The 26,405-nt window shown below is 37.3% G+C and overlaps 1 protein-coding gene and 1 long non-coding RNA gene across 2 annotated transcripts in view; both read right to left on the bottom strand.

Moving 5' to 3' along the window:
- Positions 1-4,907, bottom strand: part of LOC120622705 (uncharacterized) — a 42,091-nt gene extending 37,184 nt beyond the window's left edge. Inside the window, exon 1 of the long non-coding RNA XR_005658528.1 lies at positions 4,234-4,907. This is a non-coding gene — a long non-coding RNA (uncharacterized LOC120622705). The remainder of the gene's footprint in view (positions 1-4,233) is intronic.
- Positions 4,908-7,957: 3,050 nt separating this feature from the next.
- The window catches only part of TSPAN7 (tetraspanin 7), a 126,610-nt gene continuing 108,162 nt past the window's right edge, over positions 7,958-26,405 (bottom strand). The window contains exons 4-8 of the mRNA XM_039888186.1: positions 26,200-26,295; positions 24,330-24,485; positions 18,493-18,576; positions 9,186-9,261; positions 7,958-8,922 (exon numbers count right to left, since the gene is read on the bottom strand). Coding sequence (XP_039744120.1) covers positions 9,193-9,261; positions 18,493-18,576; positions 24,330-24,485; positions 26,200-26,295 — 405 coding nt within the window. The 3' untranslated portion in view covers positions 7,958-8,922; positions 9,186-9,192. The remainder of the gene's footprint in view (positions 8,923-9,185; positions 9,262-18,492; positions 18,577-24,329; positions 24,486-26,199; positions 26,296-26,405) is intronic.

Here is a 26,405-nt window from a genome sequence, read left to right as displayed (position 1 = left end):
TAGTACAAATAATTCTAAAATTTATATGGAGCCATAAAAAAAACCTGAATAACCATGGTAATCTTGAGAAAGAAGAACAAAGTTGGAGGTATCGCACTACTTACTACTTGATATCAAACTATATGACAAGGGTACAGTAGTCAAAACAGCATGGTACTGGCAAAAAAAACAGATATATTGATCAATGAACAGAGTAGAGAGCCCAGAAATAAATCCATGCCTATATGCTCACTTAATATATGACAAAGGAGGTAAGAATATACATAGAAGTAAAGACAGTCCCTTCGATAAATGGTGTTGGGAAAATTGAATAGATACATACAAAAAAAAAAGAAGAAGAAGAAGAAGCTGGACCACCTTCTTACACCATATACAAGAATAGACTCAAAATAGATTAAAGACTTAAATATAAGACCCCAAACCGTAAAACTTCTAGAAGAAAACATAGGCAATAAACTCTCTGATATTAGTAACAGGAATTTCTTTTCAAATATACCTTCTCGGGCAAGGGAAACAAAAGAAAAAAATAAAAAAATGGGACTACATCAAACTAAAAAGTTTTTGTACAGCAAAGGAAACCATCAATAAAACAAAAAGACAACCGACTGTTTGAGAGAAGATATTTGCTAACGATACATCTGATAAGGGGTTGATATTCAAAATATATAAAGAACTTATACAAGTCAACAACAAAAAAACACAAACAATCCAATTAAAAAATGGGCAGAAGACCTGAACAGATACTTCTCCAAAGAAGAAATACAGATGGCTAATAGACATATGAAAAGATGCTCAATGTCGCTAACCATCAGAGAAATGCAAATTAAAACCACAATGAGATATCACCTCACACCTGTCAGAATGGCTATCATCAATAAACCAAAAAACAAGTGTTGGGGAGGATGCGGAGAAAAGGGAACCCTCATACATTGTTGGTGGGATTGCAAATTGGTACAGCTGCTGTGGAAAACAGTATGGAAATTTCTCAAAAAATTAAAAATGGATATACCTTTTGACCCCGCAATTGCACTTCTGGGTTTTTATCCAAAGAAAACCAAAACAATAATTCATAAAAATCTATGTACTCCAATATTCATGGCAGCACAATTTCAATAGCCAAGATATGGAAGCAACCTAAATGCCCATTAATAGATGATTGGATAATGAATTTATGGCTCGTATATACAATGGAATATTATTCAGCCATTAAAAAAAAATGAAATCTTCCCATTTGCAGCCACATGGAAGGACATAGAGGTTATTATGCTGAGTGAAATAAGTCAGACCGAGAAAGATAAATATCATATGATTTCACTTATATGTGGAATCTAAGGAACAAAAAGAACATACTAATTAAAAACTGACTCACAAATATAGAGGACAATTTGTTGATGGACAAGGGTGGAGTGGGAGAATGTGGTAAAGGGTTAAAGAAGTACAAATTAGTAGTTGATAGATGGTCAGGGGATGGGGAGCACAGCATAGAGAATGCAGTTAGCATTAATGCGTTGGCTGGGTGGGAGGCCACGGGGGAGAGTGAGCGATTAGAGTTAGAGGGATTGTTTTATGGACTGTATAGGTGTCTAACCAATGTATGTATACTTGAAACTAATGAAAAAATGAAAAAAGAAAAAAAGAAATATGACTCCAAGTAAATAAAGAAAAACAAATTAGGACTTGAGGAACAACTAAAATAAACTAAGATATATGTTCCTAAGGCCAGGTAAACTTTTGGCACACAGTTTAAGGACATGGAAATGATGCATTCATTATTCATAAAGCAATTTAAGAATCTAAAAAGTTCTTAGTTAGGTACCAGTCATTTGGGAGATATAAAGGCAGTATTGACATTGTTCCTGCTCTCAAGAAAACTGCTGGACGTGGTTCCATAGTGTAGCGGTTAGCCCGTCTGCTTTACATGCAGAAGGTCCTGGGTTTGTGCCCCAATGAAGCCATGGTCCATGGTCTATGGCCCTCCCACCCTGAACAAGTATGATGTCTGATCTCAGAAGCTAAGCAGGGTTGGGACTGGTTAGTACTTGGATAAGAGACCACCTAGGAAGACCAGGTGCTGTAGGCATTAATAATAATAATAATAATAATATTATTATTATTATAAAATAAATTTAAAAATAAAAAGAAAACTACCAAAAAATCCTAACCAACTGCAAGTGAAATTACTTACACATGAAATAATTAGAAAACAAAAAAGCAACATGTAACATATTGCAAATAATAGAATTTAGATCCTGGCAACATGGCAATCTGAAAAAATATGAAGCCACACACACTGGGCAGAACCTCAAATACAGGATAAAATTATGTTTAAGAATTAAATATATATCTAAAGACCAAAAGATGAATTTCCAAGAGACAGAAACAAAGAAACTTAAAGCTAGAGCAATAGGCTCATGAGCTGTGTTTCATCAATGACCAGGAGATGGAGGGCACAGTGGGATTGTGAACCTACTATACTCCTCAATGCATTTATATTTTAACCCCTGTAAGGAATAAAGAGACATATCCTTGGGCCCATTTGAGCAATGAGCTGTATCTCATGACCCTGCATAAATCCAGTGAAAGGAGGAACAGAAATAACCCTGCAGAAATAACAAACCACATCAGGTGTGGAGTCAAAATTTATACTGAGAATCTAATATAAAATCTGGTTCAGGATCATCAAAACTCCTAGAGTACCTGGATAAACAAATGCAAAATCTCTCCGCAGGAATAATCCCATAAGCCAGATTGCAAGGTACTACCAGAGAGAAACCAATCCACTTTCTAAATGTAATATGGTATTCTGGATTGCATCCTTGAACAGGAAAAAGAGACATTGGAGGAAAAACCGGTGAAATCTGAATAAAGTCTAGAGTTTAGTTAATAGTCATGTACGAGTATTGTTTCTTAGTTTTGACAAATGTGCAAAGTCAATGTAAGGTGTTAACATTAGGGGGACTGGTAGAAAATCTCTGTATTATTTTGCAACTTTTCCATAAATCTATACTTATTCCAAAATAAAAAAAAAAGTTTATGTAAAAAACTCCTCACTGAAGAAAAACTTATAAAATTTAAAAACACAAGGAAACAATCTACCATGAGCTATAGTCAGTAAACACAACATACAAGAAGATTAGCACTCACAAACTTTAGATATTAGAATATTTGAAAGAAAAGGTAAACATAATTTAGGATTTTTAGACAAAGGATGTAAAGTCAGTGAAAGAAGAGACCACTACAAAAAGGTACAGAGGGTTTAAATAGATAGATAGATAGATAGATAGATAGATAGATAGATAGATAGATAGATAGATAGATAGATGGATGGATGGATGATTGATTGATGGATGGATGGATGGATGGATGGATGGATGGATGGATGGATGGATGGATAATTTTCTGAACGTTAAAACAAATTAGGTAAATTTGAGAGAACTGGAAGATATAACTGAGGAAATTATCCAGGATGCTCTACAAGAAATAAAGACATGGGAAAAAATGAAAGACTTTAAGAGACATAGAAGATAGAATTAGAAAGTCCATCATATATTGAAGAGGAGCATCAAAGGCAAAGAGAAAGTCTTAAAGGCATCTAGGGAGAAATGATGTGACTAGGGAGAATTGATTACCTAGAAATGAACAATTAGACTTATTATTAATAATAGTATAAAAATATCTTCAACTACAAATCTAGAATTTTATCCCCAGTTAAACTATCATTCAAGAGGGAGAATGACATGAATTTTCAGACAAAGACTGATATTATTTACTGCATATAAACCCCTTGATAAAGTAATAAACAAAATATGTACTTCAACAAAAACAAAATTGATCCCAGAAGGATTAAGATGCAAGATGCAATGGTTAAAGCAAAACAAAAACAAGTATGTACACATGTAGGCAAGTCTAAATAAACTCTAAAAACACTAGCAGTGATGATTCATTTGGGGAAACAATAGAAATAAAGTGTTAGGCAACAAAAACATGCAAGTGAGAAGTGACTGGAATTAAAACATTCCAAGGTCTTTGTGTTATTTTAGAGGAAAACGAGCATTCTGATTAACTTTACATTTTAAGTATGCTTGTTAAGAAATTAATATTAACCTCTAAAAGAATGAAATATAATGTATAATTTCCAAGAGAAGGCAAGGAAGAAGAAAAATAAGAAATGAATATTAGACAGGAAAAATAATATGGGAGAAACAAAACCAAATATAGCAGTGATAACAATACCTAATTGAATTAATCTTTTGCAGACAAGGCTTCTCCAGATTGAGCTAAAAAAGAAAACAAAATGCAGTCATATGCTATATAAGAGACATACCTAAAATATTATACAGAAAGGCTAAACACAGAGGGATATAGAGCAATACCCTTGGCAAATATTCATCAAATGTAATATAAGATGAAATGAACTTTAAAAGAAAAATCATAATTAGGATAAAGAGGGTCAGTCCATAATGATAAAGAAAATAATTCATCAATGACACATAATCTTGAACTTGCATGTCCCTAAAAATATAACTTTAAAATATATAAGGCAAAAACTGGCGAATACCACAGTCATAGTGGGAGATTTTAATGCATTATTCTTAGATCCTGATAGATCAAACAAACAAAATATTCATAACACAGATGACTTGAATAATCTTCACAAAATTTGCTATTTAGATATATTTACAAGCTTGTTCTAACCCCACAGCCTATAATTAGATAAAGCACATACGTTTTTAAGTACATACAGAACTAATACTGCCCACATACTAGAGCTTAAAGCAAGCCTCAACAAATACAAATCTTTATCTTACAAAACAACTTTTTTGAACAAAAGGACAGCCTCAAACTACACATTGGAAACAAAAACAAAAACAAAAACAATTTCTAATTTATGGTTCAAAGCATAAATCCTATTGGAAACTGCAAAATGTCTAAAACTGAAAGACAATAAAAATTGTAAATCAAAACTGAAATGCAACTGAAGGAGCACTTAGAAAAAAATTTACAGCCTTTCATGATCACATTAGAAAAGATAGTTAAAAATATTAATAAGAATGCAAATTCTTAATAATAGTATTAAAATACCTCAACTGCAAATCTAGAATTTTATCTCCAGTTAAAGGAAAACCAAAGAAAGTAGAAGAAAGAAAAGAGCAGAAATTAATGAAATAGAAAACAAACAATAGAGAGGATCAAACCAAAGGGCCAGTTTTTGGAAAGACATAAAATAGACAAATTTCTGGCATAATCGAAGAAAAAAATCAAATAATATTTGAAATGAAAAAGGTAACAAATCTAGATATAGTTAAGATTTCAAAGATAAGACATTACTATAACTTTATAAATTTGATAGACGAAATGGACAATGTTCTAGGAAATAACTGATCTAAAATGTGGGGCACAGAGAGAAATGGTTATGCTCAATTAGGACTAGAGTCATCAGGAAGAATATCACAGAAGAGATAGTCTTTGAAGATAGGACACCTTGGGAAAGGCATGCCAAACAGAAAAAATGAGAGGAAAAGCATGGAGGTAGAAACAAGCATATATTAAGCAGAGTAAAATAATCTCAAGTAAATGGGATAGAAGCATTGCATAAGTTGAAAACAGTAAGCTGAATTCTGATTCTAGAGGTGCCTATCCTAGCTGCCTATTAAAATCACCTGTGAGCTTTAAAAAATACTTAATGGCCAGGTTAAAAACTAAGAAATCAATCTCTGGGGTAATCTATGATTATAATCTCAAATACCTTTCAACTTAAGTTTTGTCCAGAGGCTTTTATCACTGTTAAATGTGTGCAAACAATAAGAATAAAATCTTTTTTGTGTATTTTCTGTTATTTTAATCATAATGTATTCCTTAGACTGTCCCAGCATATTTTAATGACATGCTTAAATTATTTCCTCTTCATACACTCAAATCTGTATATAGTTAGGGAACATAAACTAATTATATTAGAATGAGCGCAACACAAAAGGTAAACATTATTCTAAAATCAATCCACAAATAATGAAGGCACTATAGAATCAAATATTGCTCTTGCTAGGAAGAAAGGACTTTTGATATTTTATATTATCTATGTCACTGCTTTCACTTCTCCCTAGAAATATGGTTAATTAAGAACTGACTGGAGCAGAAGAATATTGTTAAAATGTCCATACTACCCAAAGCCATCTGTATATTCAATTGACAGAAACCAGTCACAGTGAGGGATGCAATCCTACTTGGGATAGCAGTCCCTATCAAGATTCCAATGTCATTTCTCACAGAAATAGAAAAGGCAATCCTAAATTTTATATGGAACTGCAAAAGACCCCAAATAGCCAAAGACATCCTGAGAAGGAACAATAAAGCTGGAGGTATCATAATTCCTGATTTCAAACAATATTACAAAGCTATTCTAATCAAAACAGTACAATATTGACATAAAACCAAACACATAAACCCAAGGATAGAATCAAGAGCACAGAAATAAATTTTCACATACATGGTTAACTAATTTTTAACAAGGGAGTCAAGAATACTCAATGAGGAAAGAAAAGTCTCTTCAATAAATGGTGTTGAGAAAACTGGATACACGTGCAGAAGAATGAAACCAGACCCTCAAATGATTAAAGACTTAAACATAAGACTGGATATTATAAAACTTATAGAAGAAAACATGGAAAAGCTCTTTGACATTGGTCTTGGCAATAATTTTTTTGGATATGACATCAAAAGCACAAAAAACAAAAACAGAAATAAATAAGTGGGACTATATTAAAATAAAAGTTACTGCACAGCAACAGAAATGAAAAGACAACCTATAGATTGGGAGAAAATATTTGTAAACACTTTATCTGATAAGAGGTTAATATCAAAAGATATAAGGAATTCCTACAAGTCAATAGCGAAAAATGAAAATTCAAGCTGTACACTTGCATTCTGTGCAATTTACCACATGCAAATGTTATACCTCAAAAAAAAAGGTATTTCAATTTTTGTCTTTTTCATTTCCTTTGAAGGAGGAATGTAAATTATACACAAGTCATTCCAGGTTGAAACATAAATACTTTACATTTTTAAAGTCAAATCAACCTTGGTCCAAATGTTTCTCATTGAAATTATATAATGGTGAGATCTGAATACAGTTTAGAAAGTGTATAGATTTCTTGCTAACCAAAGTATACCAGTATTAGTAGTAGTATTCTAATGAATACATAGTTTCCAAAAGGGTGAACCATGAGTTGGACTATTTAGGATTTTACAGAAAAGCTTCATTTCAATATATAATAAAATAGAAATTTAAAAATGAAACTTCGAAAAGTGTTAAGCTACCTATGTTTCCATAGAAGAGAGCTCCTTAATTCTCTAAAAATGTTGACTTTTTTTTAACCAGGTTTTTAAAGGATAATTCGTTAAGAAGGGAAAAAAATATAGATCATGGTAATATCTATTGTACTTATTGATGAAATGCTCTTTAAATCAAGGATTCCATACTTAGTTTGAACCAGGGCATTGGGACCACTAAATGGTATGGTATAATGACATCTCTTCTCTAGATCGAGTATATTCAATCCAGAGAAGAAAGAAGGAAAGAATATATGCTCATTAGAAATGATGAAGGAAAGATGTTCATTTCCTTTTTTTTTTTTTAAAAAAATGACATCTAAATTTTTAAAAAGTCTGCTGAAATCTTTCTGCCTCTAGCCTGAAGTAACATGAAGGTTCTATTTTTGCAGCCAACAATATATCCTGTTCATGATAAATGATTCGAGTTTCTGAAATTTCCATAAAAATCTCTAACCCTTCAGCTTTTATGGAACCCAAGGCTATTTTGGAGGGGAGAGGTGGGAATGTGTATGGAAGGGTGTGTCAGTGTGTAAGTTGGTCTACCTCCAATCCCTTGTGAAACAGAATGGAATAGAAATATGTGTTTAAAAACTTATGCAATAATCACAAAACAAAAACAGGACACAACTATTTGTAATGACTCTATTTATTAATACATGTATCACAAATGTTCACAATATCAATGCATTCTTGTTGGCATGCTAGACAGAGGCATTATTTTTAAGATCTTTGAAAAATATTTTGACTTCTGTTCTCCCTTCATACTCATTTTTAAATTGATTTGATGACGTCCTCGATGTCTATAATGTCAATGCAAAGAAAAAATACAGAAAGAAGTAAAATAACACAATAGCAATTAATTGGGGAAAACAAGGTAATATTATTTCCTTCATGGGAAGCAACAATACAGTTTTGTAATAGGATTATACAGGTTTCAATTGAGAGGCATAGATGCACTAAACTGGCTATATGTACCCAGGCATATAATAATAATGATCAAAGAGGCCACCTAAAACTCAATTTCCTTCATGCATCACACATGCTTTTTTCTCCTCATGAACAATTACTGATGTACCTCTTTACATGTGCTAGGCAGCCTGGAGAAGGCAGGAAAAGAGCCATAGTAAAAGGAAACCCAAACAGAAGAAGATTAAGTCAAAAGAACAGATAGCTGTTTATCTATATCAAGGGATGTGGCATTTATCAATCATGATGAAGGGCTAATAGGAGCCTCCTACACTACATGCAGGGCCTAGTGGGGCCAGTGATGGTGTGACAACCAGTCACCTACGATGAGCTGCAGTTGGACCAAGTACAGATGGAAGAGCCTCAGGCGGGGTCCACTAGGACTAGATGCAGAGAACCTGGCTACAGTCTGCACAACAGGGCTTCACAAAATGGAACACTACACATGATTTGGGCTGAAAGGTGGGGCAGAGACTGTGTGGGAGTATCAGTTGCACATGGAGTAGGGGATTAGGGAGAGCAGGGCAGGTATAATATATACTGTGCTCTAACATTCTTTGGAAGTCTTTCAAGGATTGCTGCAGTTCTTTTTTAAATCAGGTTTCTTATTCCGTCGTTCTTGAAAGACTAAGAGAGAGATTAAAACATGTGAGTGACCATTAATAAGGACTTAAAATAAGGTAACAACCTGAAAAGAACATTTATACATTTTCCACAATAGCAATGATCACATTTCTTCCCCAGCTCCACAGAAATAGGGTTTTGGCACATGGACAAGGGCCGCTAAGATCAAGTAATTAAGTGGCTGGGCAGTACTCGTTCCCATTTGAAGGGTAGTATGTGTCCCAAAGGGAGAAATTTGAAATTAAACAGTTCCTACCACCACTCACCTTCTCCTTACACCATCTCATACTGGTTGGCCGTGATGAACCGGGACAGACAGCAGGCCAGCAGCATGCCAATCAGCTGTTGCCAGGGGAAAAAATGAGAACAGCAATCTTGAATCACTGAACTACACCCTGCTTTGACTCCTCAAATATAATTTTTAACAACTAGGGTTTTTGTACACAAATATAGAAAGGACAGGAGAAAAATATCAAACCTGATTTCAATAGTGTAATCTAAAACTTAGTAAGCCTAACTACCAGTGGAAGACAACTGGAGGTTCTCAAATTGGTCATAAACTTCTAGCTCACTCTGGCCATTTAAAAACAACTTTTAACACATAAGTAGTAGTAAAATGTGTTCATATGCTATGAGAATAATGAAAATATTAAGTACCACAAAATTATCAAGATTTTTTTAGATGTAAAAATTCAATCCAAAACATAAGCACATGTATTTGGGAAGATATCCCAACATAGATACTCCAGCCATACTCAGCTGACCAAATAACAGTTCTTTCTTTAAGACAACAAGACACTATTCTTAAGTTTGGCGGTGAAGAAGTTATGGTCATAGCTTGTGAGAGGTTAGGTGGGAGGACAGAGGGTTTTTTTTTTTTTTAATTTATTTATTTTATTAAGTTTCAAGTATGCAGTACATTGGTTAGACATCCATACAGTTCATAAAATGATCCCCCCAGTCACTCCCTCCCTCTCCAGACCTTCCACCTAGGCCAACGTATTAATGCTAACTGCATTCCCTATGCCATGCTCCCCATCCCCATGACCATCCATCAGCTACTTATTTGTACTTCTTTAGCCCTTCACCCCATTCTCCCATTCTCTCAGCCTCCCAAACCCCCCTCCCTCTGTCCGACACCAAATTGTCCACTATATTTGTGAGTCTGTTTTTGATCAGTTTGTTCTTTTTATTCCTTACATTCCATATATAAGTGAAATCATATAGTATTTATCTTTCTCTGTCTGACTTAAATACCTGCTAGGTCTATCAATGCAATATTTTTTTCTATCTCCTTTCTTTTCATATGTAGGGGTCTTGTTTTCTTATCCTCTCAGCCACTCTGTCTTTTGGTTGGAGCACTTAATTCTTTTCCACTTAAGGTACTTATTGATAGGAATGTAGTTGTTACATTTTTTATTCCTGTTTTGATACATGTTTTTTCTTCTTAAAGAAGTCCCTCCAACATTTCCTGTAATACTAGCTTGGTGCAGACAAATTCCTTTAGCTTATTTTTGTCTGGGAAGCTCTTTATCTGTCCTTCAACTCTAAATGATAGCTTTGCTGGGTAAAGTATTCTTGTTTGTAGATCCTGGGTCTTTATCCTGTCAAATACTTTTTGCCAAGCCCTTCTGTCCTGCATAGTTTCTTTTGAGAAATCAGCTGCCAGTCTTATGGGTGTTTCCTTATAGGTAATTATTTGTTTTTCTCTTGCTGCTTTTAATATTCTTTCTTTGTATTTAACCTTTGGCATTTTAATTATGATGTATCTTGGTGTGGGCCTCTTTGGATACCTGATATTTGGAATTGTCTGAGCTTCCTGGGGTTTTATGTCCATTTCCTTCACCAGGTTAAGGAAGTTTTCCATCATTATTTCTTCAAACAGAAGAAATATGCTAATTGGAAGGATATTTGGACCCTTAATAGTATCCCATATCCTCCTTAAATTATTTTTATAGTGTTGGCCTCTTTTTTCTTACCATTCTGATTGAGTGTCCTTAGCTTTCCTGTCCTCTAGATAGAGCATTTAATCCTTTTCTTTATTCACTTTGTTTATTCCATTTAATGTACTTCTCATCTCAGATAATGTGTTCTTCATTTCAGACTGGTTCCTTTTTATAATTTCCATTTCCATTTTTGTTTTTTATCTCTTTGTTGAAGTTCTCTACACTTCCCAAAAGATCATTGAGCATCTTTATAACCAGTGTTTTGAACTCTGAATCTGTTAGATTACTTGACTCCATTATATCTGGTTCTCTGTTCCGTTCTCTCATATGGTTTCTGCTTCTTTGTCTTCCCATTTTGGCTGCCTTGCCATGTCTGTTTCTATGTACTAAGCAAAACTCCTATGTCTCCCAGTCTTATTAGTATGGATTTGTGAAGTAAGTATCCAGTGGCACAGTCCTGAGAGGGGTTCAGCTGCAGGCGAAATTTAGCACAAACCTCTACCCCTTCGGGGCCACCTGTCAAGATTCAGCAAGCAATTCACAGATACTATGCTTATAGTTGCCTCAAAAGGCTACACCAGAAACCGAAGCCAGCTGCCTCTAGTATGAGTCTAGGCACTGCACAGCAAGGAGATCCTGACTCACTGAAGATATACCTGGATGTGGCTTAGGTGAAGTCGCGAGTTGGGGGAGGCAGAATTTCAGGGAATCCTCTGGGCAGAGCGACCTCTGTTATCCAGTTTGATGATGTCACAGCTATGGCAGCGCTGTGTCCCCGCACTGGGAGGGGACAGGGCTCAACAGGGAACAATGGATACCGTCGGCACTTCTGTACAGAGCAAGTCTCCCTTAGGCCCTCGCTCCGACAATGTCTCCCTCTAAGTCCCTGGTGCCCCCTGCGCACAGCCTAATCAGCACTGGTACTCAGAGCGAGCGGGTCCGTCACCACAAAAATCTGCTCGCAGATGCAGCCCCTTTAAGAAGCTTCTGCTGCTGCCGCAGCCTCCATCTCAGCCACTCAGGACCAGACAGGCCCGCGTCCTCATCCCGTCCTACCTTCTGCCATTGCAGGGTGATTTCCTGGACTTCTCCCTAGTTGTATGGCTTGTTCATCTAGATCCCACACGATTTTTCCTTGCTGCTGCTCCTTATTACTGTCACAACTTTGATTTGGTCGCCAGAAGGATGAACAGAGCCTCTATCATATACACCATTTTCTTTCTCCGAGAGAGGGTTTTTTAAAATTTCTCTGTCTCTCATCTATGTAGATGGGCCCATCTACTTCCAAGGCCCACCTTCTAGTTTTTCAGGAGCCCCAGTACAACCTATAACAGGATATCTCCACCTCCTCAGAAGACCTTAATCCTCTACCTATGTTTGTACCTTGACTCAACCTGTAGCATAGGTAGATCTGATAAAAGATAAAAGATCTGATAGGTAGATCTGGACACCATCAGGACATCCTTAAGAACATCTGTTCTGCTCACTGGAGACCAAAATTCTCTTTCCTAACTCTGGAGGTTCAGCATTCTCTGGATATGAGCTTGATTGTGCACTTGAGTCTGGAGGTCTGCAGCTTTTCTTTGCCAAATAGAATCCCTTCTCCTTAAGCAATTAGCTATGTTCTATTGGATCAGAGGTGAGAATGACCTTTAGAGAATATCTGGTACAGTGTCACTCCAAATGTGGCCCCCAAATCAGCAGCATCAGCATTACCTGGACAATGTTGGAAATGCTAATTCTCAGGCCCCACCCCAGGCCTGCTGGATCAGACACTCAGGGGTGGGGGACAGGGACAGCAAATGGTGCTTTAACAAGCCTTTTAGGTGAGAGAACCACTCATCTAGTCACCTTTATCTCACAGGTGAAATCTCTGCAGCCCTACTGGGACCCACTGTTGGTCAGGGCAACACATAAACTGCGTTTTCCTGGCTCTCCACCCACCCAGGCAGGTTCCAGTCCACCTGTCTACTTTTATTGCTGAAGTCTCTCATTCTTATCTTCCTTTTTAAAATTAAAATTGTGCTGTGAAATATGCAAACTACAACTTCTGTGGGGTAAGGAAAAATCACTACCTATTGGTTTTGCCCTATCCTCTACCAAGGCTCTGGCCAACATCATTTTGTGCCATGAAATACATAGTGTCATGCATGTACCACCAAATGGCCAAAGGAACCATGGCTGTGACCTCCAGAATACTGTGCCAAATGAGAAACTAAAATGCCCTCTATGAGTGCAAGGAGTTTGAACCTTATACCTTGTCCTTTGTTCATTAGACCTGCCATTTTCTAGGACAGATATATACATTAGAACACACTTGATACTCTCAAAAGCCAGATTCCAGGCAAGAAACAAAGAAGTATTAGAGGTGCATAGCACATTTGGGTATATCAAGTTATCCTTACTATATCCCTGTGCACTGGACATACTCTTTCGCACAGAAGCAATAACTCTTCAATATATAAGTAAAAATAAAAGCTATTTGCTTTTAAATTTACTATATTTTGTATTTATGGGGCAAGAACATTCCTTCTTCTGTTTGCCCATGGAAAAAGACAGATTTTTTAAAATCATTTTTAACATCTACTAAGAAATTTGTTTCCCTAAAAAAATGTCCTAGACTGAGGCACATACACATACAAGCTATGTGAAAACAGTATTTTACATACATTGGCTTTTATTTTAGTTAATTCTAGTACAAGAAAAACTAGGACTTGGGATATGTAGGTATTTTGAATTATTCGCAGGGCTACTGATTTCAAATTTGTTATAGTATTTTCATCATATTTGAGAGAAAACTTTGATTTCTAATTTCCAGAGGTACCAAGTAAGGGAAAGTGGGGGGAGACTGGAAGCATTCTATACTTAATACTTATTATTACCAGATTATTTCCAAGTACATAACAAAAAGCTTGTTCAGCCTAAAGACATGTCCTCTTTCTCAGTCTGAGGCAGTACAAAACACTGGTTTGCCAGTAGACCCAATTAATCTACAGACAGAAAGATTCATCTTTACATAAAAGAAGCCTTTAATTAGGTTAAATATATGTAAAAAGTGCCTCAAAGAGCAGAGGTAGCCTCTGAAGGATTCCAGATTGCCCTCCAGAAGCACACTGCCGTTATGTATTAAGGCTGCAGTATGTGGACATTTGGACACACTTCTGCTTTAAACCCCAGAGGGAGACTGGAAAAGGAGAGCTTGTCTCCTATGCTGAAAAACCCTCAAGACTGAGACCTCAGAGTTACCACTCACCCTTCCCCCGGCTAGTGAAATGCCTAATCCTGTACAGCCTAGGAGGTTTTAGATCAGATTATTTATATTTGTCTAAGACTTTGTAATTAGCATTCATCTAATTTTTTGAAGTAACATTTTATTTTTACCATTGTCTGCCTTGTCAGTACTATATTCTGCTTTCCTTTGGCTCATGAAAACTTCTAAGAGATCCTGCTGTTTCAAGAACTGAGAAGCCAGAGAAGGAGGGAGAGAAGTTACAAAAGGCCGGTTCCAGGTGTTCTCAAGGCACCCCACACACAAAGAACTGAGAGGTCTGGGCAACACAAAAATCTAGTAACACAGATTATATCACTGGGGTTCTGCAAATTACCAGTAACAGGACCGACTTCAAGAGTTGGGAGAGAGGGGCTAAGAGAGAGGTGGTGTCCATGTCAGCAAAAACAAGAGATGTAAAAGACAACAGGGCAAGTGTGTCTTTCCCTATAATCACCATGAGAAACCAACATGGTCCAATCTCTGAGAGGCAGAGAGAGGAGAGCAAATAGTTACAAAGGCAACTTTTTAAATAAGTGATAAGCAATAGGTCAAAAATTGAGATTCTTATAATGCTGTGGAGATTTCATGTTAATGATATAACTAGAAAATTAAATAAAACTTTCCTGTCCTTGAGAAAGTGCCAAGGTTTGAAATAGAACTGTATAAATGGTATTAGGAACCATCTGGAATGAGTAAATAGTTCCGTTAGCCTTATTTGGCCATGTCTCATCAAGGCTAGCAACAGCTTTGCCCTGCCCTCTACATAGAAAAGGTAAACAAGTCCCAGAAAAAAAAAAAAAATTCCTGGCCCATAATGTTACCTGAGGCAATAGCAAAGGTGACCTTTGGCCTAAATGTTTAATACAACAGACCAGGTGAGGAGGGCAGAATTGTAATCTTGGATCCACTGTAGCCACCCAACCTCAAACAAGCCACTCAACTCTCTCCTTCTGGAAAACAGCACTATTGTCCCTATTCAGGACTGTAACATTCTGTGATGTGGGTGATTAATTCAGACTAATAGGTTGCAAGTCTAGTAAAGCCCTATGTCTATTTACATTGGATACAGAAGTGCTAAATACAGAGGTCCAGAAGACACCTACCACCACCACCACCACCACTCCCAGCACTACTACTCCACACATACACATGCAAGTGTGCACACAGAGCGAGACCAACCAAAGTGGGAAGTCATGTCACAAATGGAGCACTTCCAGTGTTTAGACTCAGATACCCTCATTTTCGGCTTCCAGGCCATGTTGGGAAAACAGGAGATAATGTCTCCTCCACTCCACACTGTCTGTGTTTCCCCAAGCCCTCTTGAGTAAAAGAGTAGCTGCCCAAATAGCTCAAAACACATTCAAGCTCCTACTATAAATTTATAGGACAGCAAAACCTGCCCATCAAGTCCAGACAAATGGGCTGTTCTTTGAGAGGGCAAGGGCAATGGGAGTTTGTGGAGAGAAGTATTAAATGCCTGCCAAATGCTACTGTCCAAAAATATAACTCAAGGGCTTTAAGTTAGCTGAATTAGCTAACTTCTTGCATAGTCTATTAAAAGGCTAGACTCGGCTTACTTTTCCTTGTACTTTATACCACATTTAATTTCTAATTCAACAGATAGGCAAGGCCAGTTTGTTCCAAGGGATGATAGCATGGAGATCACAAAAACAGAGGAGGAAAAGTGCAAGGAGAAGGTAGAAGGCAGGTGAGGAAAGGTGGGCGGGGGAGAGGGGAGGGGAGAGAGACGGGGAGAGGGCGAGGGCGAGGGAGAGGGAGAGTGTGAGCGCAAGCGCGAGCTCTATTCTTTCCCACCTGCTTTGATCTATCTGTGGCCTCTACTCAGTAGAGCATGCCTTATTATCGGAAGACTAAGACAGGCCATCACAATCGACTCATCAACATCAGCCAACATTCGCTAAGTTTTACTGTAACATGAGTCCAATGATTTTTGAACACATGTGGCTAAAGCTTTGGTTCTGGGTCTTGACCAAGATCATTATGGTTGGTTCTTCTTGAACATACATCCGGTAAGTGGCTACCATTGTCCCAGAGATTCTGTGGATCTCCTGGCATCTGGAAGCTTACCTCAGCTTCCAGGAACCCTGAAGCTGCTGGCGCCATTAAAAGCTGCAGTTTCTAGAACATCTGGCCATTCCTCTCCCTATCCCAAGCTGAGCAAAACAAGACTCAAGTCTCTTCCCCATTGTATCTATCTGGCCGTGTGGGTGAATGGTACTAATTGTGCAATGCCACGGAGCTTTATGTTTCGTTTTCTTATTCCAACGACTATGTGATACCATATGAGAACTAAACTTTCTGCAGAGAGTTTCTGTTTGGGGGTTCCTTGGGGCCAAAGCCCTCTCTCACTGCCCTAGAGGGCCACAGAGCAAACTCAACGATTCCTACATGAGGGATTTCTTCAAGGTAGCAGAGAGATTAATGCTCATCAGGCCAGGTAAACCTTTGTCTAAGCACAAATCCCTTCATAGAGATGTGTGAGAAAGGTGTGGAGGGAGGTATTAATCAGGTTCTTTATGACTTGAGTTGCTTCATTAATGAAAATGGGATTGTCCCCTAGCCCCTCATGGAGACATGGGAATGTTCCTACATAATAAGATGTTTCATCCATGAGATTCCACATTCTTTGAGGCTTTCTTCTCCCCACGTAGTGTGCTGGCATCATATGCCTTTGCAGTTCTAGGATAGTCTTTAGGAGAGACTTCAGCACCATTCCTTTCTCCAAGAGGACAGTCCTCCTCAAATGTCCAGCACAAGTCTGTCCTGTAGATGGATGTGAACTTGATGCTGCACATACATGTGTAAATTATATGTGTAAGCTGTCAAGTGCATCCTGCATATCTGCATTGGACACGAGGTCTGGGATCCTATAAAACGTCTCCTGGCCATTATGGATATGTCACTGAAGTGTTATTACTGAAATATGATAGCGACCAGAAGAAAGTTCAGGGCCACAACTTCTTTTGAAATGTCTTTGGAGACTGAATTAATAGGCACTGTTTGTGATGCCATTCCGGTCAGTCTATGTGTTGGTGTGTGAGGGTTTAATTTACTTTATGAGCTCCCAAAAACGAAGTATGGTAAAGCATTTTGGAACTTCCATAAGAAATATACACTCATGTTGGCTGAGTCCACATGCTCTTGTGACATGAAATGTCACACATGTTTTTGTAACTGCTTGGGAAGAAAATTTTTCGACTTAACTAAGGCTAAGCCCTATATTTGCAAAAACTACCAGGCCAATGTTCGATTTCTTGATCTAAGTGACAGTTACATGGGTATATTCATTTTGTGATAATTTATTAAGTTCTATACCTAAAATTTATGTATGCCGTATTCCAAAAAATAAGCTTTAGTAATAAACTTGAATAAGATTAAAGTGCATCTGTATTGCTCAGCAGGAAAGAAAGAGATACAGAGGAGTGGAGAAAAACTTATTATAGTCTGAGAGAGCCAATATAAAATTCAAGCAGGTGAAATTAGAGACGTGAATACATTACTGAGATAACATTAATTGGGCTTTGTTGAAAAAATGATCTGTTGGTATGAAAATAAGTTAAACATAAAGTTTTATTTGGTTGTTAAGTATACATGCCAACCCTTCCACCCATAGCAATATTATAGCAATGATATATCATGTAGCCAGGAGATCAGAGCCTGTGGGACAGTACACTGCCTGGTAGAGGTGGACAAAATTTTAGACTTAGCTTAATCTTTTTCCATCGTTGAATACGTGTGGCTCACTTAGTTTGTGTAATTACTTTCGTCACTGTTTTTGAGAGGCTAGGTAGAGATAAAGGGATATAAAATGTAATATATAGAAATTCCGTTTACTCTTAAGAAACAGTAGTCAAACCTAGAAATTAAAACAATGACCACAAAATGAAATTGGCTAAATTTAGGCTTTCTTTAAAGGATGAGATCTTGTACATGATCTATAGAAATTAAGAACAGAAAAGGAACAGGTCAACTAGGGAAAAAGCCTCCCCCCAAATCCAGATCAGCCATTTGATGTTTGTAGTTGTTTATGCTCCAATTAAGCCAGCATTTTGTTCAGTTAACCTCCATTTGACCTACAGAAGAAGCAAGTTGTTTTTCTGGAGCTACTCATTAGTCGAACTGTAACCGATATTCCCTTGATAGCAAAACTTCATTTAAGTTGAAAAAGGAAAATCAATAAACAAATGACCTGAGGACTAATGAGCAAGGAGTTCTGACCTCATCTATCAACTTTCCTAAGGTACAAGGAGGCAGGCAGGGAGTCTGGAGACTAGGAAGGGAAAGGAAAGCAAGAGACAGAGGAAATTGATCAGACTTCACAATTATATAGGCTACCTGGGAGAATGCAATTCCAAAAGCCACTCCAGCGATGATTCCCATGTTAGTCTCCATGAAACTGGTTACCAGATCATAACAACCCTGGAAACAGAGAGAGACAGTCTTGGAGATATGTTTTAACCAGGTCAGACTGGGCTGTGTTAACTTAAAACACTCCCACATGCATCCCGATCTTCATTCAGCAAATACAATTGTAACTCACCTGAGGAACTTACTAGCATTCTTTTCATACTTAAAAATTAATGAAAAATTTCAAACATACAAAAAAGTATAGAGAGTAGTACAATGAACCCCAAAATGACCCTTCTTCTAACATTATAATTAACATATGGCTAATCTTGTTTCATTTAAATCTCCCTAACTCTCATTCCTTGGCTAGATTATTTTAAAGCAAATTATATATATATATATATACTACATGGTGGTTGGGGTGCTGAATCCCTGCACAACCAAAAATCTGTGTATAACTTTTGACTCCCCTCAAACTTAAATCATCCCTCAGTATCTGCAGGGTGTTGGTTCCAGGACCCTCTGTGGATGTCAAAATCCACGGATGTTCAAGTTCCTTATATAAAATGGTGTACAGCTGGCCCTCTGCATCTGCAGACTCCCAACCATGAGAGAAAACAGTACAGGTATTTATTGGGGAAAAAAAAAAACAAACAAACAGTGTATAAGTGGACATGTGCAGTTCAGACCCATGTTATTCAAGAGTCAACTGTACTTTCATCTACAAATGTTTCAGCAGTAGGATTAAATTTAGCAAGAAATCTATAAAATCTATAAAGCAAACACTGTAGAGATACAGAAGTAGACCTGAACAGATGAAAAGGCATTTTACATTCTTGAACAGGAAAACTCAGCATTATAAGCATTAGTTACTAGTATTTTGACAACAAATGGCAAAATCTTGGATAAACGGAAATCATCTGGTTAGAGGAAGGTGTGTTGAGTTCCTGCCAACTTTACAGCATTTAGGGTTCTTTCTAAGGAGACTATTAAGTTTTTTTAAAAAAGTAGGGAAAAGTTATGTTCTAGAGTGTTTTCCACAAATTTCCTATATGCCCTTGAACAAGTCACTTCCTCTTTCTGGATATCAATAACTTTATGCATAAAGTGAAGGAAATTTCCCTTTAACATATTATGAAATTGCTAAATGTTGTGATTAAAATCAACACCACTTTTACCAATTTCAGTGTTAGTTTAAAAATTAGTTATTCACCTTTCTTTAAAATAAATGATCTGGTTGGAGTTCGCCAATGTTGCTAAACAAGTTTTTTGTTGTTGTTATTCTGGATTACATGTTCTCATCTAGTACAGGTAGGAAACACTAAATTTTGTGCATTACCCCTAATGCAAAGGCAAAAACTAACTCTTCTGTTAAACCCAAAACATCAAGGGAGTAGAAGGAGGGATAACAGAATGGGGAAGGAGGTGGTGGAGGAGGGTAGGGAGGGAGGAGAAAAGGGGGAGGAGGAGGAAGGGAAGGAGTTCGGGGAACATTTATATGTATGTTCATTTGGAACTGGGCCAAATCAATCTAGACTTCTGAGTTGATGTATTTGGCTTTAGAAGACATGGTCATTTTCCAGTTTTCTGAAAAAGGGCTTCAACTTGAATATATAAATTCTATGAAAAATCAAGACATTAATTTCATAAACAGGATAAAAAAGGATTCTTGTTTGTCAAGAAAGGCACACTAAATTATAATAACATCTGAAGAACAACAACAAAAAAGTCTCCCATTGTTAAATTCAAAATTTAGCAATTTAACATTTCTCATAGCTTGTGAAAATTGTCAATGCTCTATCTTTTAATAAGTGTTTATGCATTCACAGTCTTTTTGCAGAGAAAAAGACATTAGCAGCAGTGCTTTGACACATGTTTTCACAGCAATGGACAAATGATACGCCTTAGTTACCTGATGTAAATTTAAACTCCAGGGCAGGGGTGGGAAAGGAAATACATTATCACTCATGTGGAGTTTTGAAATTTGATTCTCTCTTTAGAGTAGAAGCTTGCTTGCTGATTTCATTCTTACTAGTGAAACTATATCACACTATTTTTGAAAATGTCGTGGAAGGGAGAGCAGTTTGGATTAGGAAGAATTCAAAGCAAGAAGAGATGTGGACATTCCAATACTTTTCCAAATAGTATCAGCTAAGATAGTGTTTTGCCATGCTGGTTATCATTACTGTATCTTCTCCTACAGTGGTGGTTGATGGTCCAGCAGAGGAATAAAGTTCAGACCAGCATCAGTGTTAGGTTGGCTCAAAATACAGAAATAAAAACCTAATAATAACAAATAGAGAGAAGTGAGGTGAGCTATTATCTTCTTTTGTAAAATAGCTTGGCATCGACTTTTTTCCCCTATGAACTTCAATTCTACACATAAGCTGATTATATTTTTTTGAAGTATGATTTCTGCATTTTAGGAAATTTCAGAATCAGCTACATTATTTTTGATAAGCCTACTCCAACCAATAAGAGAAACCAGAAAAATGAAGTGGGTGCCTGGCCTTACTACAATTGCAGCAAAATCATTCTCTCTAAACATTGCTCCTCATAGTGGGGTTCTTCCATGAGCAGCAGCAGCAACACATGAGGATTAGCTAGAAATGCAGAATCTGAGGCCCCACTCCAGAACTATTGAATTAGAATGTGCCAAGTCCCTAGGCTATTTGCTTTTAATGAATTTTAATGAATGTTAATAACATCTCCAAATGTTTCACATGCTCATTAGAGTTCAAGAAACGCTCTTCTATAAGAAAAGTCCCCCCACTGTTTTTTATTCCAAATAAGAAAGTAAATGAATGAATCATATCAGTAAAATGAGAAGATGAAAGTGATTTAGCTTCCTTGTTGTTGTTTAAATAATACAAGACCAAGGTTAAAATCAATGCTTTCCATCTCTGGATTTAGCTCTGTAATTTACCATATGGACCCACAAGCTCATTTTCCAGGTCAGTATAGATCTGCAGACTGCAAGAACTGCTTTGATATATACCACAGACCATGTTTGCATTCCCTCTGAAGTTCTCCACAAAACCATAATTTTATCCCTCACAACAATCTCTTTAATTTCCTAAAATGAAAGCCTGGTTGTCAGGTGTGATATAAACTTACAGAGGCCTACTAGTGTTCTAGGAAACACCCAGAAACAACAGATAATTTGCTCAGGCACTCAGCACATCTAAGTCAACATAGTCACCAATGGAAAACATCTGTAAGTGGTTGACTTTCAATACTAGGAGTAGACGGCTAGTCCCAGACAGATTCCAGGAAGAGTATCTCAGTAGCTGCCAACTAGAATAAGTCGCTCATCCTCTTGCCCTTGCTCTTAAAAATGTCAAAGAATTCCTATGGAGGAGGGATTCAGTCAATGCTATTGGCTAACTGAACGTGCAGACATTTCATTATCCTGCTAAAAGAACCAAAATAAAATCCATCCCCCAAATAAAACAATAAATATTCTGTTTTACTGTTTTCACCTCCTTACTGCTGTCTCCCAGTTATTTGTACAAGGTAGGTTTCTCAGGCTGCCAGATACGAGACAAGAGTCATCTTTCTGTGCTGTCAGAGCAGAGGGCTCAAGACACCAAAAGATCTATGGGGATTTAGAATGTATTTATTCTATATATATAACAGGATTCCATATAGCTAGAATGTGGCAGTAGTTAAGCCTTCTGAGGGAGGGAGCCAGTGATGGGGGAGGGGGGATGCTAATCTTTATGAGCATCTACAATTACTGTCTCCACCCATCCCCATCTCCTATCTTTTATAGATGAGGCATCTGAGACTCAGACCTGAGAAGTAATTTGTCTCAGAGGTTTATGTGAGCATTCAATGAGAATAGCCAATGAAACTCAAGAGATGAATTTCCGTTTTCACTCATTTCTTCTCCTCTCAGGGAGCCAGGTTCAAGAGTACAAGGGAAGTAGGAGAGATGTTAAGCTCCTCTTCCAGGTATTTGAGATGCTCAGGAAAATGTAAAGTAGGATTGTGGGGGGAGGCAGGGAGTGAGGTCAATTTGTAGGTTATCAATAAAATGAAAAAATGCTCAACGATCTTTCTTTCTGGAAATAAATGTAAGGATTACAGAAATGCACTATAGGATATGCCTCTAAACTTGCTTTGGAATACTAAAAAGAAATTCTTCCTACAAGAACCTGCTGCATCATTTCTCATAAAAGCCAGTACAGTGGGAAACTAACTTCACCATCATCATCCTGACATTTACATTACGGCTAACTTTAAATGTTAAAGTTAACATTTATCGTGTCCTTACTCTGTGCCAGGCACCATGCCTTAGATATGTTTTCTCATTAAATCCTCATATCAATCCTAAGAGGCAGAACTATTATTATGTCCATTTTCCAGATGAGAAAAACAAGACCAAGAAAAATTAATTTGGTCAAGATTGTTCAACCAGCAAGTGGCTGAGCTAGAATTTAAACTGGAGTCTGACTGCAGACCCCATATGCCTGACTTCTAGATCCTTAACTTTCACAAAAGAAGTGGAAATTTGAGTATAAAAAAGACTTATCAAAGGTTGATAGTTGCCACTTCTACAAATGACCTCCTGAGGCTCTGATATGCCAATATCTCACGGCCACAAAGCACTTCTTGCCTTTTATAAATTGGAGTATTCACCATGTGCTAGGCAAGTTTGGCATTTCATAAAACAGCAGCATAATAACATGTATGAGTGTGTACTAGAAAGGTCCATGTAGAAACCTCATTGATGAGAGGTGAAAGAGGCCTAAACTTTGGGTTCATAAGAGAATTCTAGTAGGAATAGATGTCTTCATAGCCAAGACATGAAGCAATCAATACTGAACACTTTACCTCACCACAACAATAGCAAAATAACTGCAGAATGACAAGATAGCAACAATGCCTTGCAGTGTTTATGCTACAAATACCAACATTAAATTGATAAAATACAGAAACCATCTCTTTACATTCTAATTTTCAGAGAATGGCTATCTTCTTTGAATTACTCAGTAGTTGTACCAGATCACAAAGAATTTTGAAGACCTTAGAAGAACTGAATTTTATCTTAGTAAGAAAAGATTTACCTGATGGCCTCATAACCACAGGTAAACTCAATAGTAAAATTTTATTAGCCCTTTTGTTTACCAAAATAGATTTCGTATCTGGCATTTCTCTAAACATTTAATAGATAGCCTTCACATGTAGTTGTGTCATGTCTTCACCATATTCTCTGTAAAGTAGAATGCTGAAATTTCATTTCTCTCATTTCCACTACATACTGAATTTCAAATTTCGTTTAGCCAGTTTTTCTTTCCTAATTTCTTTTGGAGTCAGAATGTCGACAGTGAATTAAATTAGAGTTGTCGATTTCTTTTCCTATAGTAGTGAACTCCCTAAAATAAAGGCTACCCTCTTAGCAGAAGCAAATGCTGTCTGTCAACTCTACTCCCTCTTCCTGCTATGGACCCAGCTGCAAATGATTTCATGTTTAGAAGATACACTAAGCAGAAGAAAGACACCCAGAAAGAAGAAAGCCAGCATTCCCTGTTTGACATTGGCACCAGGGTTAACAGAAAACACTTGCTAAACCTTCCTAACTATGCCTGGTAGATTCTTGCTGAGAGAGAGGAATGTGAAACTGAGCTGAGTCACAGCTTTCTCCTTCAGAAGTGGGTAGCCTTGAGTGCCTCTCCCAGGCAATGAAGGACCGCAAAGGAATATTCTTGACTCCTTGCTAGGCTACCATTTCTAACCTACTTGTCATAATCTCACAGAAACAAAAAAGCCCACCCAAACATTCACTACTCATCCCATCAGGACTGAGAGGAAGCAAATACCTTCTGGTTAACTTTGGTGGCGGCCACGGTCAGATTGTGCAGATCTTGGGGATTACAGTCAGTTTCATTCATGCAGCAACTAGGGGGGATGCCATGGTCCAGGAAGTATGAGCTGGTGCTCCAGTTGGTATAGTTCTGCACACCACAGCAGCTCAGCTATTAACAGGGAAAGGAAAAGAATCAGTGAGGCAGATCAAAGATTGCGGTCTCCTCACTGCCCTGCAACATTTTTTTTTAATATGTTAATGTTACCATTTTATTAAAATATTTTAAAAGTACATTTCTCAATTTTCTAATTTTATCTTGCAGTGTTCTACTTATTTTAGCATCTATGTATCTCATTTTTTACCTCATCTAGTTTACTTATTTTTCTTCTATACTTTTAGTGGGTCTTTTAGTTTGCCTTCTTTTAAACATCACATAGTTCTTGATTTTTTTTTAACTTTAATTTTTAGTTTTAGTCCATCTGAACCTTAAACATTGCTATAAGTGTATCAATTTTCATTTGCCTTTTTTTTCTATTTTTTAAAATTTATTTTAAAAGAGAAACACGGGCCAAGCCTCTAAGTCAACAGGCTAAGTAAAGATAAGCTGAACCTCCACGAAAAATTATCCTCACTGGGAAGCCCATTTGAACTCAGAGAAGGAAGTTAGTCCTAGATGATAGGTCATGTTGGATTTCTTACCACATCCACAAAGTAAAGCAGTGGTTCTCTGGCCTGGCTAGGCATAAAAATCACCTGTGTGAGTTGGATGATGGTAAAGGTATATAGATCGACTCAATCAGGATTGGTAGCATTGGAGACAAGACAAAAATGGTTTTAAAAAGTTCTTCAAAGGATCTATACTAATAAGTAAACTAATAGTGTAAGGGGGAAAAATGCACATAGATGAAAAAAGAGAACTTATGTTGCTAAACTATAGCCCACCAGCTGCCTGGTTTTGTAAATCAAGTTTTATTGGGACATAGCCAGGACTCTTTGTTTATGTGTTGTCTATGGTGGCTTCTGTTCTACAGTGGCAGAGTTGAGTAGTTTTGCCCTCAACTTTACATAAATGATTTGCCAACCATTGACATAGAGAATATTAAAGTAAATGGGGCAAAAATATAATTAGTGAATCTTGGTAAAAGTTACACGGTTTCTTGTACTATTCTTGCAATTTTTCTGGATAAGTTTGAAATTTTATCAAAACAAATCCCTCCAAATTAAGATACTACTTCCGAAGCAAAAAAAGAAAACAAATAAAAACAAATAAAAAAACACCCCCAAACCAAAATCCTCCCCAGGTGATCCTGATGGGTGTCAGGCTTGAGCACCAGCACCTCTCATCCTGAGTGCCTCCTGGCAGGGAAATATTTATTTTCCTCATAGCCTCTGTAAAACACCAGCCAGCCTAGGTCATTCACACACCTGACAGATCCTCAGTTTCTTCTAGCTCCACTCTCCATCCTTACTAAACTGTCCAAGCCAGTGAACACAGCTTACTTGAGCTCTCCACCCACACTAAAGACACCACTTCCAAAATGCCAGCCTTTGGGAACCAAGTCTAAGCAAGGCTGTCATACATTCACTGCCTACCTCCTTCCCAGGGTTTCATATTTTAAGGGCAAAGTAGCTTTCCTAGAATGCTCACAATCCTTACTGATGAAAAGCAAACCAAAGGCAGTGATACTTCTTGACACTAATTATCCAGATAACAGGACCCTGGACAAGGGCTGGATGTCCACATTTGGAACTGGAACTGGACCAAAAGTTGGAGAACAAGAATCGACAGCAAATGCTATTGGTCCAATATCACCAGTATACCACAAGTCTAAGGCCAATCCTTGCAGGCACTTCCCAACCCAATATCCTTCCCTCAAACTTACACTGCGTTGCACATGGTCCACTGCTCGGCTCCTCTCATCATTGCCATTGTAATTCTGCATGGCATCCGTGTAAGTCCTCAAGAAGGTGTCCTTGATCTATGGAAGACAAGGAGGAACAGGGTTCTTGTCCACTGCAGCCCAAACTGATTCAGATTCTTACCAACTTTTAACCCAAAGTAGCGTCTTCTGAAAGTCTCTGAATAAAT

The sequence above is a fragment of the Pteropus medius genome, unplaced genomic scaffold (genome assembly GCF_902729225.1).
Source record: "Pteropus medius unplaced genomic scaffold, Ma_sr-lr_union100, whole genome shotgun sequence".
NCBI lineage: Eukaryota > Metazoa > Chordata > Mammalia > Chiroptera > Pteropodidae > Pteropus > Pteropus medius.
Note: the sequence above shows the minus strand (reverse complement) of the source record. Positions and strands in the feature narration are given on the sequence as shown.